At 42.6% G+C, this 17,797-nt stretch overlaps 1 protein-coding gene across 1 annotated transcript; it reads right to left on the reverse strand.

Annotated features, from left to right (window-relative positions):
• Positions 1-601: 601 nt before the first annotated feature.
• Positions 602-5,338, reverse strand: LOC123991583 (paired box protein Pax-1-like). The gene is made up of 5 exons (XM_046293210.1): positions 5,012-5,338; positions 3,956-4,582; positions 2,858-2,991; positions 2,484-2,694; positions 602-1,208 (listed from the first exon to the last, which is right to left on the reverse strand). Exons 1-5 carry the CDS (start codon positions 5,013-5,015, stop codon positions 1,123-1,125), a joined length of 1,062 nt encoding a protein of 353 aa, XP_046149166.1. The 5' UTR covers positions 5,016-5,338; the 3' UTR covers positions 602-1,122.
• Between the last annotated feature and the right edge of the window lie 12,459 nt (positions 5,339-17,797).

A 17,797-nucleotide genomic window follows, 5' to 3' on the forward strand; every position in this document is an offset into this window, starting at 1 on the left:
TCCCAAATTGAGCAACATTTACAAACATCAAATTTAAGCGTCATAAATGCTACTCTCGGCGTAGCATTATTAGCTTTAGATGTACCTATATCCTTCTATGATTATTGATGCAAACGGTGCGTAACCGCAGTTGCGCACGCATGACTTGCATTCCTACCTGATGTTTCGATTGATCAGATGCTTCAGACGTTTGTGTAGTGCCAGTTGTGATCCTACTGTGTGTTGATTCTTGGATTATCGGGTGTTTCGTGTTTGTCTTGGAATAGGCTATCCAATAGAGGTGCCACTCTATGTTTGTTGTCATGGTCTGGTGCCACAAATAAGAAGTGCGTTTATGTCTTTATTTTTGACTAATTGTTTGGTAACTATATTGCGGTTAGCGTCCGTACCCAGATAGAGTGAGAGATAAATCAAATCTGTCCGGGTGGTAGCATCTGGTCAAAGGTATACAGAGTGAGACCTCAGGAGAAAAGGTGTTATACTAAACCATTCAAGTTATTATACCAATCACAATTTCATCATTTTAATTTGACCAGTAGCCAACAATAGGGGCAAAGCTGCATGAATTAGGGAAATCCAAATATGTCGAAATAGGCATTTCCCGTTTAGCACGCCTTTATTAAGCACAGTTATAAAAAATATACATAATACAGTTTTTGCCGATGTCATTTACAAAATTACAAATACATGATATTGTTCACATTTTGAACTTTCCTTTTCAGTCCATAATAACAAATGTTTGTTTGAACACACGCAGCATGCACGCCTATTAGCCATATCCGTCGTGGAAACAATGGGACCTCGGGGAAGTTACATAATTAGTTTTACGCAATTTCGATTTGGGATGAGTTTTGGATGAGTGAAATACAAAATATATAATAACGAAGTCCTAACCAACACCACTGCGTTAATGCAGGTGAACAAGACTATAACAACATTCATGTCTACATTCTATGATTTTACAATTGTATTGAACTGCAATGCAATTACACTGAATGACGTTTGAAATGTATGTTCCTCACTTACTGGTGGAATTATTGAACATTCGCCCATAATTTTATGCATTTTCTGTACATTGCCTATTTGAAGAGAGCTTGACGGTCCGTTGGTTTCGTTGGGTCATTAAGCTGAGGTCGGCAGGGAGAGTCCGTGTACGTTCAACGCCTCGTGCTGGTGCTTGATCAAGGGACTGTGAGGTTTTCTGTCTCCTGTGAAAAACAAAACAACAGATACAGTATGTTTCTGGAACAAATAAGTCGTAATTCAGAACAGTGAGCACACAAAATCATGTCAATTATAGGTCAGGTCTCAATGCCCTAGCAAGATTAGATACCTAGACTTGTTTCTCATCTGATAGAGATCAAGGTTATTGGACTGTCATACCTAGGTGTATAAAACGGGGATGGAATTATATGAATGTGTCCATTGCACTGGACAAATTTGAGGCCTACCATATGTAGCAATGTTTAATTCTTCACACAAATATTATCTTCACAAAAGTATAAGCAGGCATGTAACTGATATCAAAAGTATTGCCCTACGATAAACAGCAGGGTATGGATAATGTAGGTTACTCAAATATTTAATTTAGAATTATACTGATTGGTTTAACATTAATAGGCTTATCTTTTAATAGGCTTTTTGTTCAAATGAAGTCGAATGTGGTTGGAAATGACACCGCTAATTGCATGGCTGTTGTCATTTATATTAAATTACCTCAATTACATTTTTATCCGTAAAAAAGGTTATGATATTGTGGAAATCATGTAGGCCTATCAATGCAAAACCAAACCTTCCCTACAGGACTACTCGTCGTTGAAAAGCAAACGCACGCACAACCCTTGAAACATAGGAATATATAACTTTGCCTAAAAAGTATTCGCAAATTAAATAGACATAATTTGAACATCATAGCTAGCTAATTATAACATTATTTAATGAATATGTAAACGTTTGGAAAATGTGGTCTATATCGTTAGGCTACTAGCTATCATATAATTCAACTATTATTAATAGGTTCTTCAAGGCCACCTACACCAAAGGCCTACAGTCATCACCTGAGGGTATGAAATGCTATTGCTGAAGGACTACTCTGTACATTTACACTGGCTTGATACCATAATGACTTGCACAGTAAATAAAGTAACCTTCTCTCAAAGAACTCAATGGTTTCCTTATCAGTCGCCCAACACAGCCTGCTCTGTTGTTTGTGCCCGAAGCTTCCGTTGTATGTAGCATTAAGGCCTATGGCCTATATAAAATACAACATGATCTAAATGCCAACCGTTGTCATCCTCGACCACCTAATTAAACCCATCCTGTTAGGTCGTCGGGTTTAGACCCACGGGGCCTAATCTTTTTTTTTAAATAGCATTTAAAAATAGCTGTTTTTTGATTGACAGCTGCATATATGTGCGTCATTGTGCTTAATTAAAATATCCGCTGGAAGACTTGAAAGCTAAAAAAACGACTTGCTTAGTTACCTTCTCGTGATGAGTGTTTGAAAGACATTGCCGTGTGGAGGTCTCCACCTTGCATGGTTGCTCCGCTGTTGGGGTGGGCCAGGCTTGCGTTCTGAGACTGCCAGTGGTGTCCTGTTGTCATGTAGTTAGCTGCTGGCCCACCATACACCCCGTATTGGTTTGGGGGAGAGTAGGCACAAGCAGGTACATAACTAGATAGGTTTGAAGAAGACTGAAAAAAAAACGGAAGAAAAAAAAACGTTTAAGCACAGCGAAGCAAAACGCCCCAAAACGTTTATATGTATGCATATATTTACAGTGGACATCTTGTGGAAACGGATTCTGATCAAACTATGAACATATTCGTTGTTTGTGTATTTGTTGCATAATTGTACCTGATGATACTTAATGTCTGCCTCTAGGGATGATTTCTCTATTCCGTTGACGCCATGGGCAGAGGAAAAAGTCGCTCTGTTAACGCTCGCCCACTCCTCCATTTTTGATTGGTACCCCTCTGCTCCAGCAATGGCTGTGGAAAATGTTTCAGTGTAGAATATAACATTATTAGGCTAACAAACCAATGTACGTTTTTATTCGATATGAAGCCAACTTAGTTGAGCATTTTAAACCATGTATTTTGGGATCTAGCTCTTGTGTTAAGAACATTCCTTTTGCTAAAATACAGGATGGTAGTGAACATTTTATGATAAACAGATGTTTTTTATTAAATTCTTGGGGAAATTATCTGATAAACACACACTTCAACCAATCTTTATTTTATTAAAATCAGATCGAATGTTTGTGGCCACAACGTTTTTAATGCCATGTTTTTTGTAAATTCTTGAGATTTTAGAACAACATTATATTACATTATTGCTGATGTAAATCCTATAGGTTTGTAGTCTGGCCTGTTGGACCGGTTGGTCTCATGTGATTATAATGCTATACTTTGAAGAGAAACAATAAGATATCTGACATAAAATAAGACGTTTAGCCTAATTAACGTTCACAATAGACTACGAGTTCGTTGTAGAAATATGAATAGGCCAAACCACAAAGTAGGACTCACACTGATAGGCCCTATACGTAGGCTATTTCCCCATCGACAAAGTTCAAGATGATTTTGCATTTATAGTTTATAGGAGATGCGCCATTTGGCTCCTTTATCAATATTATTTAAACTTTCGTCCATTCCAAAATTATACATTAGGCCTATTCAGCCCATATGAACATCTCACTATTTACAGTTAGGCCTATATCGTTATTATATTTTTCTATCACTGATGTTAACTATACGTTTGTTGTTTTAAATTGTTTCTCATTAATGTGAAATCATCTGAAATATCTGTGTGATTAACAAGCCACACTGACGGATGCAAAAAATGTACCAATGTTATTCATTTGAGCGCTCAATGGACAATGCTGCTGCCTATGAGAAAACAACTCAGCTTCAAGAGTAACATACATGCACAATATTTGATTTTGTCACCTACCTGAGGGGTCCATGAAGGCTCGAATGCCCAAAATGTTGCTGACTGTGTGCACCGAAGGCCATCCATGACGGGAGAGGCTGACATGGCCCGCTGTGATCGGTACACCGTGACCGCTGCCAATTTTAGTCCCAGTGGGTGACATTGCACTGGGGTATGAGTACGGGTACATGTGGTTGTAGGATAGCTGAGGATGGGTTGGCTTGCTGTTCTCATACTGGCCCGGCTGAGAAAGATTTCCTATTTTGTTGCGTAAAATGCGGCTTATGGAGCTAACCGAAGGAACGTTATATTTATCACAAACTGCATCTGCAAGAAGCCTGTCCCTGATCTCCCAAGCAAAAATTCCAGGGTCTCCTTGTTTGTAATCCCTTATGCTTTTCACCACGTTGGGTGTTGTGACCCGGGGTTTACTTCCTCCTATGGCACCGGGCAATATCGAACCCGTCTCGTTATATCTCGCTAGTATCTTGCTCACGCAGCCATGAGATACTCGAAGCTGTCTACTGATGTCACAGGGTCGTATTCCAAGTTGAGCTAATTCCACGATTCTGATCCGGATCGAATTTGGAAGAGGTCGCCCGTTGACAAATACCCCGCCAAGCTGGTTTACTTCTCCATATGTTTGATCTGCAAAAAACAAATAAGGAATTGCATTGATGTGCATAGACTCGACATAGCAACATGACGGAGTTTTAAACAATAGCCTGTTTAGCCTAGCCTAGCATAATGCACACTCAAGTTCCCGAAAAGTCATTCCCTCTCCGTGATTTCATCTATATCACTCAGGCTGTTATGGCTCTCAACTACAATGTTCTCTAACCTATTATGCTCTCAAACATCGTCAAGCAGTTCACTCCAAATGTGTCTGAAAAATAAAATAGCCTATGAAAATGGAGACATGGACACTGCCACTGGAATGATAGAAGGACGCACGATTTGAGGACACGATAGTAGGCTACAATATAAAGCTAAAACCTAATGCATTCACATCTCTATTCATGCAAACATGATCTCCTGACGAGTCAAAGATCCATGCAAAATGAATAATGACTTTACCCATTGCTTTTGGTTTGAGATGTTTTCCTCTACCAGTTGCCAATGGTCGAAAAGTGCTGTCTTCACCCTGCTGCACATGAGATGAGGAAAATGGTTTTTCTGTGCGTTTTTCCTTCAGTTCTGCTCTTGCATTTCTGGTAAGATGATCTAAAACGGCGAGTTTGGGCAAAGGGACTGAAGTGATCGTTGTCCCATAAGGGGAAATGTGTCCATCCCGAAGGCTCAAGTGTGCGCAGATTAATTTGACGCATCCATTACGTCAATCTTGTTGGCTGTGCTCAAGGCTCTTTCCCCATTTCATTGGTCTCCTCCTCCGTGTGTATTCTAGCCTAGCTACTCCACCGAATCTTTTCCGGTTTTTAGAGTATAGGCTACACTCTTGGAACTCGGAGAAAACATATGCTTAGAAATTAAAATCCAAAACAAAAAGCTGTTCTCCACGACAAGGATAAATATACTCTGTTTAAAGATAGGCCTATTTGATTATTACAATGGATATAATTAACATGTAATTATGGGCCATTATTTTTCATGCATTTACTGATTGACCATATGCTATGACATGTTTTTGGTGATACAAGCTTGCATTATAACTTTCATTTGCAAGGGTATTAGCATTTTTATCCATCCGAAAAGTTACCACAATTATGAAACGTGGACTGGAAGTCATGACCCAATAAAGATTTGTGCTAAACACACATGAAAAATCTGCACTTTAGTTTGAAAAAAGCAATATTTACCTACCCCTTAATTGCAATTAATTGAATCTGCGCACAATGGTAATATGGAAAAAAACACTAAATTCATACACTTTCTATGCATTTTCTGGTTTACTACAGACCTATTCGAACATCGATATTTGAGAGATCTTTGGTGTGCTTGATTGAGTGAGTGATGATTAGGCCACTATGGTTACTCATGGCTAAGGCTATGTGATACATTGGGCACATGGCAGATGGATTAGCCTATTATGATGTGGCGCATACAGTATGTGAGGCCTACATCTTTCTGTCGTAGGCTACTTAAGACTATTGCTGTTATGCGTCGTGAAGTTGGAACCTTTTCTTTTCCAATACATCGTATGGCTTATTGAAACGCAAACTGATTTCAATTGATTGATTATGATTGGTCTTTCAAACACATGTATAGCCTACTCTTCACACCCACAAAATAAGCAAAATGTTTAGAAGTTTTTGAATGCCCAGAGGGTCTGTGACAAACGTCTGTTTTTATTTATTTTTTACGGTAAATCTATTTTTAAGGATACATTGCTGTTCATCCGGTCATGCTAATTACAGTGGTAATGATACATATTTGGCATGTACTGTATTTTGGTCTTTGCCACTCTTTTCCTCTGAAGAACTATGTAAATCGTTTATTGGTCCACACGATTTCTTGTTTGCCTATAAACAAATGCAACAGTTTTTTTTCGTTATATGCCTATTTTCAGCAAGAAGACGTGGGTGTTGTTTTCTTTATATTTATGTATTTACATTTATATTGTTTCACATATATTCATTACAATTGATATAACTATTGATATTCTCTGATATATGTGCATTGGAATATAGGATACAGGTAGGCCTATTTATCATTTATCATTTAAAAGATAAAAGTGTTTTGTTTTGTGAGATAGTCCTATATGGGCATACTGCGAGGTTATTTTCTATTTAAACGACAAGGCCTGCCCCTGAAAGTAGGCATATACCCATTAAACCGGTATGGTTTCAATTGTCTTTATTTATTTATTTATTTATTTTATTGAGAAAATCTCTGTGCCTCCTTTTTTAAATTGAATGTTTATGGGGATGGTGATCTCATAGTTAAGTCAGACGACTTGATCAAGACAAGGGGCGTGCATGGCAAGACATCACCGCAAATATGTACTGCGCAGTAGCCACACCTGCAAACATAGCCAGGTGCTTATCAACTGATCTTTTGCTAAGAATTTGATAAAGGTTACCTGTAGTGTGCATTTCACATAGTTCAAAGAAAGACACTCCTGGTTTTGTCATTTGATTGTAGTTCTCAATAGATCGATATGTTCATTTATGATCTTGGTTTGATGTGATGTGGGTTTGGAGCTGAGGTGTCATGCATTCAGAAAATGTAGGTTCTGCAACATATTCATTTTTCAAGCCTTTCATTTTCTCAAGAAAATATTGGTATCGACAGTTCTACATAAATATAATTCCATTCAATTAGCATGCAGTCTACAAAATTAAAGACAGTCCAATGTTTCTTTTTTGGATAATCTGTAGTTAGAGATGAGATCCATCTCATGTTTTCCCTGTTGCATTAGCCTGTCTGTGGGGTCACTGACTGGGTCCTCCTACTGCCAGGACTTGGCTGTGCAGTTCTCTGCTTCCCCCAGATGAGGCTGTGCTCATCATAGAATTGGACAAATTGGACACATTGCCCTGGGATGAGCTACTTCTGTACTCCTTACCACAGTTGCCAAATATCAGAACTCAACATCGAACAGATCATGCAAAATGCTTTTTAGTGATTTTGGACCATTTTCAATGATGTTGACTACTTTAAACATCTTCTCCAGAACCGCTGGACCGATTTGCATCAAATTTGGTATATAGCATCTATGTACCCATGTCTTCAAATATTTTCCAGGCCTCTAGCTCAAACATTATGGCTGCTATGAGCCAATGAGCTTGCATGAATGGTTTTGACTGTCCAGCACCGCCAGCATGCGACTAAACTGAACCACAGTTTACAGGTTAGCTGGACTCAAATCCCAGAGGATGTGTGCCAAATTGAATCACTCTGAGTCAAACAGATCAAGAGATATAAACACGTGCCCTTTACAGCACCACCGTGTGCTCCATCTGAATGTGCTTGTATATGTTGAGTCTTAACAGTGTTTGGAACATGTGTACCAAGTTTTGTGACAATACGAATATCCTAATTTATATGCATTTGTGTGCAAGACCACACCCATAGTAATGTTGTTTGATATGCTAGTTTGGAAAATGTTGCGTCAATAGATGCTAAATATAACTGTAAACTGGTCCTCCCTGTATACCCGTCGCAAGACCCACTGGTTGATGCTTATTTATAAATCCCTCTTAGGCCTCACTCCCCCCCTATCTGAGATACCTACTGCGGCCCTCATCCTCCACATACAACACCGGTTCTGCCAGTCACATTCTGATAAAGGTCCGCAAAGCACACACATCCCTGGGTCGCTCCTCTTTTCAGTTCGATGCAGCTAGCGACTGGAATGAGCTGCAACAAACACTAAATCTGGACAGTTTTATCTCAATGTCTTTATTCAAAGACTCAATCATGGACTCTCTTACTGACAGTTGTGTCTGCTTTGTGTGATGTATTGTTGTCTCTACCTTCTTGACCTTTGTGCTGTTGACTGTGCCCAATAATGCTTGTACCATGTTTTGTGTTGCTACCATGTTGTTGTTATGTTGTGTTGCTATCATGCTGTGTTGTCATGTTGTGTTGCTGTCATGCTGTGTTGTGTTGTCATGTGTTGCTGCCTAGGTCTCTCTTTATATAGTGTTGTGCTGTCTCTCTTGTTGTGATGTGTGTTTTGTCCTATATTTATATTGTATTTGTTATTTATATTTGAATTCCAGTCCCCATCCCCGCAGGAGGCCTTTTGCCTTTTGGTAGGCCATCATTGTAAATAAGAATTTGTCCTTAACTGACTTGTACAGTTAAATAAAGGTTAAATAAATAAAATAAAATAAAAAAATGGCAAGTTTCATCTGAATCTGGTGGTTCTGGAGGAGATGTCATTTAAGCAGGGTTGGATTACCAAACAAGTATGCAGGGCACCAAATGTGGTAGTCCGGCCCCGCATTTAAGTGATATTTCACCAAATTTAAAATGGTGGAAATCCATCATGGCGGACTTTGCGAGAAGAGAGAGACCTTTGCACCACATATCAGGATTCTAGGTCACACTGGGTGAGGGGTGTGAGCTTTCAAAGTTATCATTTTCAATTGCGTGTTATAGCGCCACCATGTGGCATTGGTATACTGTAATAATAATAATGACAAAGAAATACATAGCTTCACCAGCTTTGCTGCTTCGACCCCTAATTGTTAATATTAATAATAATATGCTTTTAATTTGTTACATTTACTGCCAAATTGTCCAAATTTGACTTTCAATATAATTTATGTTTTTAAAAAATTCATCATTCAGCTACTGGTGGTCCCCAAGAGCTTTTGACAGTGATTTGGTGGTCCCCGGAACGAAAAGGTTGGAAACTCCTAGACGCTAGGGGCCAGTTTCCCTGACACATATTAAGCCCAGTCCTGGACTAACAATGAGGAGCATTTTTTATTGAGATTCTTAATTGAGAATGTTTTTTTAGTCCAAGACTAGGCATAATCTTTGTCAGGGAAGCTGGTCCTATATGAACATGTTAACTTAACTTTAATGCAGGATATGTGTCAATTATAGCTGCCCAGATATTTCAGCCTTTTTAATCTCACAATTTGTTATGTTCTCTATTCTAGATGCCAGTTATACCCATATTTACAATAAAACGACCTAAGCGTTAAGATTATTCATATTTGAGACAATTGTCACGCCTTGGTCATAGTGTTTTGTGTTTCGTTATATATTTGGTCAGGCCAGGGTGTGACATGGGTTTATTTTGTGGTATTTCGTATTGGGGTTTTGTGTTATTGGGATTGCGGCTGAGTAGGGGTGTTGCATAGGCTTGGCTGCCTGAGGCGGTTCTCAATCAGAGTCAGGTGATTCTCGTTGTTTCTGATTGGGAACCGTATTTAGGTAGCCGGGGTTCACTGTGTATTTCATGGGTGATTGTTCATGTCTCTGTGTAGTTTCACCAGATAGGCTGTAATTAGGTTTCACGTTCCGTTTTGTTGTTTTGTATTTTGTATAAGTTATTTCATGTATCGCATTCTCTTCATTAAAGAACATGAGTAACCACCACGCTGCATTTCGGTCCGACTCTCTTTCAACAAACGAAGAACGCCGTTACAGAATCACCCACCACACACGGACCAAGTGGCGTGGTAACAGGCAGCAGGAGCTGCGAAGGGAGGACGTTATGGACAGCAGAAGCTTGGAGTATACGACATGGGAAGAAATAGACAGGTGGGCGGTCGACCCAGAGAGAGTGCCGGAGCCCGCCTGGGATTCGCTGGAGCAGTGCGAAGAGGGCTATAGGAGAATGGAGTCGAAGAGAAAGACACGGCGGTGCAGAAAGAAACCCGAAAGTCACCCCCAAAAATGTATTGGGGGAGGGCTCAGGGAGAGAGTGGCAGAGTCAGGAGTCAGACCTGAGCCAACTCTCCTTGTTAATCGTGAGGAGCAGCGATCAAAGGACTTCTGGACTTGGGAGGAGATATTAGACGGAAGAGGACCCTGGGCTCAGCCTGGAGAATATCGCCGTCCCAAGGAAGAACTGGAGGCGGTAAAAGCGGAGAGGCGCTGGTATGAGGAGGCAGCACGGCGATGCGGATGGAAGCCCGAAAAGCAGCCCCAAAAAATTATTGGGGGGGGGGGCTTACAGGGAGTATGGCTACGCCAGGTAGGAGACCTGCGCAAACTCCCTGTGCTTACCGGGGGGCTAGAGAGACCGGGCAGGCACCGTGTTATGCTATGGAGCGCAAGGTGTTTCCAGTGCGGGTGCATAGCCCGGTGCGGTTCATACCAGCCCTTCATATTAGCCGGGCTAGAGTTGGCATCGAGCCATGTAAGGTTGGGCAGGCTCGGTGCTCAAGAGCTCCAGTGCGCCTGCACAGTCCGGTCTATCCAGAGCCACCTCCACACACCAGTCCTCCGGTAGCAGCTCCCCGCACCAGGCTTCCTGTGCGTGTCCTCGATCCTGTAGCACCAGTTTCAGCACCACGCACCAGGCCTTCAGTGCGCCTCGCCTGTTCAGCACAGCCAGAGCCTTCCTTCCCTCCTGCGCTGTCGGAGTCTCCCGCCTGTTCAGCGCTATCAGAGCCTTCCTCCTCTACAGCGCTGCCGGAGCCTCCTGCCTGTTCGAAGCAGCCAGAGCTGTCAGTCTGCATGAAGCAGCCAGAGCTGTCAGTCTGCAAGGAGCTGTCAGTCTGCAAGGAGCTGTCAGTCTGCAAGGAGCTGCCGGTCTGCAGGGTGCTGTCAGCCTGCATGGAGCAGTCAGAGCTGTCAGTCTGTATGAAGCAGCCAGAGCTGTCAGTCTGTATGAAGCAGACAGAGCTGTCAGTCTGCATAAAGCAGCCAGAGCTGTCAGTCTGTATGAAGCAGTCAGAGCTGTCAGCCTGCATGGAGCAGTCAGAGCTGTCAGTCTGTATGAAGCAGCCAGAGCTGTCAGTCTGCATTAAGCAGCCAGAGCTGTCAGTCTGCATGATGCAGCCAGAGCTGTCAGTCTGCAAGGAGCTATCAGTCTGCAAGGAGCTGTCAGCCTGCATGGAGCAGCCAGAGCTGTCAGTCTGCAAGGAGCTGTCAGTCTGCAAGGAGCTGTCAGTCTGCCAGTCAACCAGTCTCTTCCAGATCTGCCAGTCTGCATAGAGCAGCTAGATCCGCCAGTCAGCCATGATCTTCTAGATCTGCCAGTCAACCAGATTCTTCCAGATCTGCCAGTCAACCAGAATCTTCCAGATCTGCTAGTCAACCAGAATCTTCCAGATCCGCCAGCCAGCCAGGATCTACCGGAGCCTACTACCTGCCTGAGCTTCATCTCAGTACTGGGCTTCCTCTCAGTACTGGGCTTCCTCTCAGTACTGGGCTTCCTCTCAGTGCTGGGCTTTCTCTCAGTACTGGGCTGCCCCTCAGTTCCGGGCTGCCCCTCAGTTCCGGGCTGCCCCTCAATCCCGAGTTGCCCCTCAGTCCCGAGCTGCCCCTCAGTCCCGAGCTGCCCCTCAGTCCCGAGCTGCCCCTCTGTCCCGAGCTTCCCCTCAGTCCCGAGCTGCCTCAGTCCCGAGCTGCCCCTCAGTCCCGAGCAGCCCCTCAGTCCCGAGCTGCCCCTCAGTCACGAGCTGCTCCTCAGTCCCGAGCAGCCCCTCAGTCCCGAGCAGCCCCTCAGTCCCGAGCTTCCCCTCAGTCCCGAGCTGCCTCAGTCCCGAGCTGCCCCTCAGTCCCGAGCAGCCCCTCAGTCACGAGCTGCCCCTCAGTCCCGAGCTTCCCCTCAGTCCCGAGCTGCCTCAGTCCCGAGCTGCCCCTCAGTCCCGAGCAGCCCCTCAGTCCCGAGCTGCCCCTCAGTCACGAGCTGCTCCTCAGTTCTGTGGGGTTCTGGGTGAGGACTATTAGGCCATGGTCGGCGGCGAGGGTGGATTATCCCAGGACGCGAAGGGGAGGAACTATGACATTTATGGAGTGGGGTCCACGTCCCGAGCCGGAACCGCCACCATGGACAGACACCCACCCGGACCCTCCCTATGGTTTTGAGGTGCGTCCGGGAGTCCGCACCTTAGGGGGGGGGGGGTTCTGTCACGCCTTGGTCATAGTGTTTTGTGTTTCGTTATATATTTGGTTAGGCCAGGGTGTGACATGGGTTTATTTTGTGGTATTTCGTATTGGGGTTTTGTGTTATTGGGATTGCGGCTGAGTAGGGGTGTTGCATAGGCTTGGCTGCCTGAGGCGGTTCTCAATCAGAGTCAGGTGATTCTCGTTGTCTCTGATTGGGAACCGTATTTAGGTAGCCGGGGTTCACTGTGTATTTCGTGGGTGATTGTTCCTGTCTCTGTGTAGTTTCACCAGATAGGCTGTAATTAGGTTTCACGTTCTGTTTTGTCGTTTTGTATTTTGTAGAAGTTATTTAATGTATCACATTCTCTTCATTAAAGAACATGAGTAACCACCAAGCTGCATTTCGGTCCGACTCTCTTTCAACAAACGAAGAACGCCGTTACAACAATTCAAGTCATAATCTTCAAAGTTGTCACTAAAGAATAGTTCTTACACTGATACGAATAACATACTGTACATTGTAAAGTGCATAATTACACTGTAATGCAAGAAAAAGGAGGACATTTAACTCTTGTCATTACAGAATTATTTTGTATACTGATGGGTTATCACTTAGCTACACACTCCTTATAAACCAGTGTAGGTGGCAATTTAGACGACCTATTTCCTGTGACTGTAATTATTCTATCAGTATGATGTTCTTAGCTACTCTCTGTGACCTATCGTGTACAGTTCAAAAGCACATGTTTTTGGGGTGGAACTGTGTAACCACAGAAGAGGTCATTTGAGAGTAAAACATTTTAAAATTGTGGACTGACTTTTGCTACATGGCTTTTGGTAACGTTCCCTCACAGAAAAAACTAAAGTTATTCTATTTGGTTCTATTCTATTCTATGCTATTCTATTAGGTTCTATTCTATTCTATGCTATTCTATTAGGTTCTATTCTATTATAATATATTAAATTCTAATATATTCTCAAGAGGGACAGCATTGCAGTCTCCCAAGTTCTGTAAAGCTGCATAGTGGTCGTTGTGCATTTTGTCCGCACCTACTGTCAGAAACAGCTGGTTAGCTGCTATATAGTATAGCCTTAACCTACAGACTACATGGCAGAGACAGCTGGTTAGTGGTGATATAGTATAGCCTTAACCTAGAGACCACAGGGTAGAAACAGCTGGTTAGTGGTGATATAGTATAGCCTTAACCTAGAGACTACAGGGCAGAAACAGCTGGTTAGTGGTGATATAGTATAGCCTTAACCTACAGACTACAGGGCAGAGACAGCTGGTTAGTGGTGATATAGTATAGCCTTAACCTACAGACTACAGGGCAGAGACAGCTGGTTTGTGATGATATAGTATAGCCTTAACCTACAGACCACAGGGCAGAGACAGCTGGTTAGCTACTATATAGTATAGCCTTAACCTACAGACTACAGGGCAGAGACAGCTGGTTAGAGGTGATATAGTATAGCCTTAACCTACAGACTACAGGGCAGACCCAGCTGGTTAGTGGTGATATAGTATAGCCTTAACCTACAGACTACAGGGCAGAAACAGCTGGTTAGCTGCTATATACTATAGCCTTAACCAACAGACTACAGGCAGAAACAGCTGGTTAGCTGCTATATACTATAGCCTTAACCAACAGACTACAGGCAGAAACAGCTGGTTAGCTGCTATATACTATAGCCTTAACCAACAGACTACAGGCAGAAACACCTGGTTAGCTGCTATATACCATAGTCTTAACCAACAGACTACAGGCAGAAACAGCTGGTTAGCTGCTATATACTATAGCCTTAACCAACAGACTATAGGCAGAAACAGCTGGTTAGCAGCGTAAAACAAAAATATCAACAACAACTTTCTATCGCTGGATTTGAACTTGCAACCTTTGGAATCAGAGGCAGATGCTTACCGAAATCTACTTGAAGGTAATAGCGCATAATAGTGCCCCTAGTGGTGGGTTCCCACGTCATCTTCCAACGTCCTCAGACAGGGATGGATATGGAAAAATGACTTGTATCACGGATGACCTGGCTGTACAGAAAAACATGAACTGTATGGGAAAAGCAGAGATAAATCATTTCCGTTTAAAATACCTATTTGTTCAGATCAAATTCACAATCGCCTTCCCAAAACGTATTTGTTCCTTTTCCCCCCTGTACGTGTGCTCTCTTCATTCATGGTGGTGAGAACCTGAGGGGCGCCTCAGAGTCTGAGGGGAGCCTCAGATCAGGTAGATAAGGAAGAGTAAATTGATAACATTGTTGCCTAGGATGCAGGATGTTTAGGACATGTTCTCTACGAGAGGTTAAACAGGCTGCTCTCTCTGTCTGGTATGAACCTATCCTGAGGCCAAAGCTGTCAGACTTGCTGTCAGAACAACGTCATCCAATAATCTATATTTGTTGTTCTACATTATTGCAGGGATATTTCACATACTGAACGTGTGAATTGAACATGTTTTTCACAATCTGAAGGAAATGTACTAGTCTTTCTCTTCAGACCTTTGACTGCTCTGCAGTCATCTTGACAGCAAACCGTTTTCTTATGGAGAGTGTCAATTGCCATTCTCAAAACCCATGGGATGAGGAAGAAAAAGGGATCTGAGGAGAGAAGATGTGAGGAACATGTATGCAATTGAGAATCCCCCTTACTGTTGTAGGACTGCCTGCTGTCAGTGTATTATTGATACAAAGGCGCCACCATCTGGAAAAACATGTAAATTACAGTTCTTATCCAAATGCATGACCTAGTCTTTTTCGGAAAGTGGATTTAAACATGCTATTTGAGCCTATTTTGCATACCTCTATGCTTCGCAGATGTAGAGGGTTGAATTACACAGGTGGTGCAGTGCTAGTATTGAAACTGTGATTTTTGAATGTATTATGCCTCACACATCTCCTGTTGAAACCCCTATGGTTTAACCCACTGCACTCTATACACTTTTCATCTTCTTTCATCATTGAATGAATGATTGACATGTCGACACGCAGACCATGCCACCTGCTAACTTGAATTGAGAAGAGTTTTATGGGGAATACTACTACTGGTGGATGTAGGCCAGTGTCAGTGTGAGCCAGTAGGTGGCCCTCTTCACCTAACATTGACAAGGAAGTATTTCTAAAGGCAACGATGGGATTGGTTTAGGACAGACAGAGGCTTTCAAGTTTGAAGTTGTGTTGTACAGTGGAATACCTTTCTTGCAAGCACTTTTCCAACAATGTAGTAATCAATATCAGAAGTAAAACAATATTATACTATAAAATTAAGTAAAGTACAACAAAAACACACAATAAATGGAAAACAAGAAGAACATGAGAAAGTAACAAGATATATACAGGGTCAGTTCCAGGGTCAGTTCCAGGGTCAGTTCCAGTACCATATTTACAATGTGCAGGTGTATTGGAGTGGTAGGGTTAGATATATACAGGGTCAGTTCCAGGGTCAGTTCCAGTACCATATTTACAATGTGCAGGTGTATTGGAGTGGTAGGGGTAGATATATACAGGGTCAGTTCCAGGGTCAGTTCCAGTACCATATTTACAATGTGCAGGTGTATTGGAGTGGTAGGGGTAGATATATACAGGGTCAGTTCCAGGGTCAGTTCCAGTACCATATTTACAATGTGCAGGTGTATTGGAGTGGTAGGGGTAGATATATACAGGGTCAGTTCCAGGGTCAGTTCCAGTACCATATTTACAATGTGCAGGTGTATTGGAGTGGTAGGGGTAGATATATACAGGGTCAGTTCCAGGGTCAGTTCCAGTACCATATTTACAATGTGCAGGTGTATTGGAGTGGTAGGGGTAGATATATACAGGGTCAGTTCCAGGGTCAGTTCCAGTACCATATTTACAATGTGCAGGTGTATTGGAGTGGTAGGGGTAGATATATACAGGGTCAGTTCCAGGGTCAGTTCCAGTACCATATTTACAATGTGCAGGTGTATTGGAGTGGTAGGGGTAGATATATACAGGGTCAGTTCCAGTACCATATTTACAATGTGCAGGTGTATTGGAGTGGTAGGGGTAGATATATACAGGGTCAGTTCCAGTACCATATTTACAATGTGCAGGTGTATTGGAGTGGTAGGGGTAGATATATACAGGGTCAGTTCCAGTACCATATTTACAATGTGCAGGTGTATTGGAGTGGTAGGGGTAGATATATACAGGGTCAGTTCCAGTACCATATTTACAATGTGCAGGTGTATTGGAGTGGTAGGGGTAGATATATACAGGGTCAGTTCCAGTACCATATTTACAATGTGCAGGTGTATTGGAGTGGTAGGGGTAGATATATACAGGGTCAGTTCCAGTACCATATTTACAATGTGCAGGTGTATTGGAGTGGTAGGGGTAGATATATACAGGGTCAGTTCCAGTACCATATTTACAATGTGCAGGTGTATTGGAGTGGTAGGGGTAGATATATACAGGGTCAGTTCCAGGGTCAGTTCCAGTACCATATTTACAATGTGCAGGTGTATTGGAGTGGTAGGGGTAGATATATACAGGGTCAGTTCCAGGGTCAGTTCCAGTACCATATTTACAATGTGCAGGTGTATTGGAGTGGTAGGGGTAGATATATACAGGGTCAGTTCCAGGGTCAGTTCCAGTACCATTTACAATGTGCAGGTGTATTGGAGTGGTAGGGGTAGATATATACAGGGTCAGTTCCAGGGTCAGTTCCAGTACCATATTTACAATGTGCAGGTGTATTGGAGTGGTAGGGGTAGATATATACAGGGTCAGTTCCAGGGTCAGTTCCAGTACCATATTTACAATGTGCAGGTGTATTGGAGTGGTAGGGGTAGATATATACAGGGTCAGTTCCAGTACCATATTTACAATGTGCAGGTGTATTGGAGTGGTAGGGGTAGATATATACAGGGTCAGTTCCAGTACCATATTTACAATGTGCAGGTGTATTGGAGTGGTAGGGGTAGATATATACAGGGTCAGTTCCAGTACCATATTTACAATGTGCAGGTGTATTGGAGTGGTAGGGGTAGATATATACAGGGTCAGTTCCAGTACCATATTTACAATGTGCAGGTGTATTGGAGTGGTAGGGGTAGATATATACAGGGTCAGTTCCAGTACCATATTTACAATGTGCAGGTGTATTGGAGTGGTAGGGGTAGATATATACAGGGTCAGTTCCAGTACCATATTTACAATGTGCAGGTGTATTGGAGTGGTAGGGGTAGATATATACAGGGTCAGTTCCAGTACCATATTTACAATGTGCAGGTGTATTGGAGTGGTAGGGGTAGATATATACAGGGTCAGTTCCAGTACCATATTTACAATGTGCAGGTGTATTGGAGTGGTAGGGGTAGATATATGCAGGGTCAGTTCCAGTACCAT

The sequence above is a fragment of the Oncorhynchus gorbuscha genome, linkage group LG12 (assembly GCF_021184085.1).
Source record: "Oncorhynchus gorbuscha isolate QuinsamMale2020 ecotype Even-year linkage group LG12, OgorEven_v1.0, whole genome shotgun sequence".
Classification (NCBI taxonomy): Eukaryota; Metazoa; Chordata; class Actinopteri; order Salmoniformes; family Salmonidae; genus Oncorhynchus; species Oncorhynchus gorbuscha.

Excerpts from the sequence above, each read along its gene's own strand:
- LOC123991583 (XM_046293210.1), bottom strand. Across the intron at positions 2,992-3,955 it reads AGCCTTCATGGACCCCTCAG|CCATTGCTGGAGCAGAGGGG; the intron begins GTAGGTGACAAA and ends CATTTTCCACAG. Across the intron at positions 2,695-2,857 it reads CAGACATTAAGTATCATCAG|TCTTCTTCAAACCTATCTAG; the intron begins GTACAATTATGC and ends TTTTTTTTTCAG.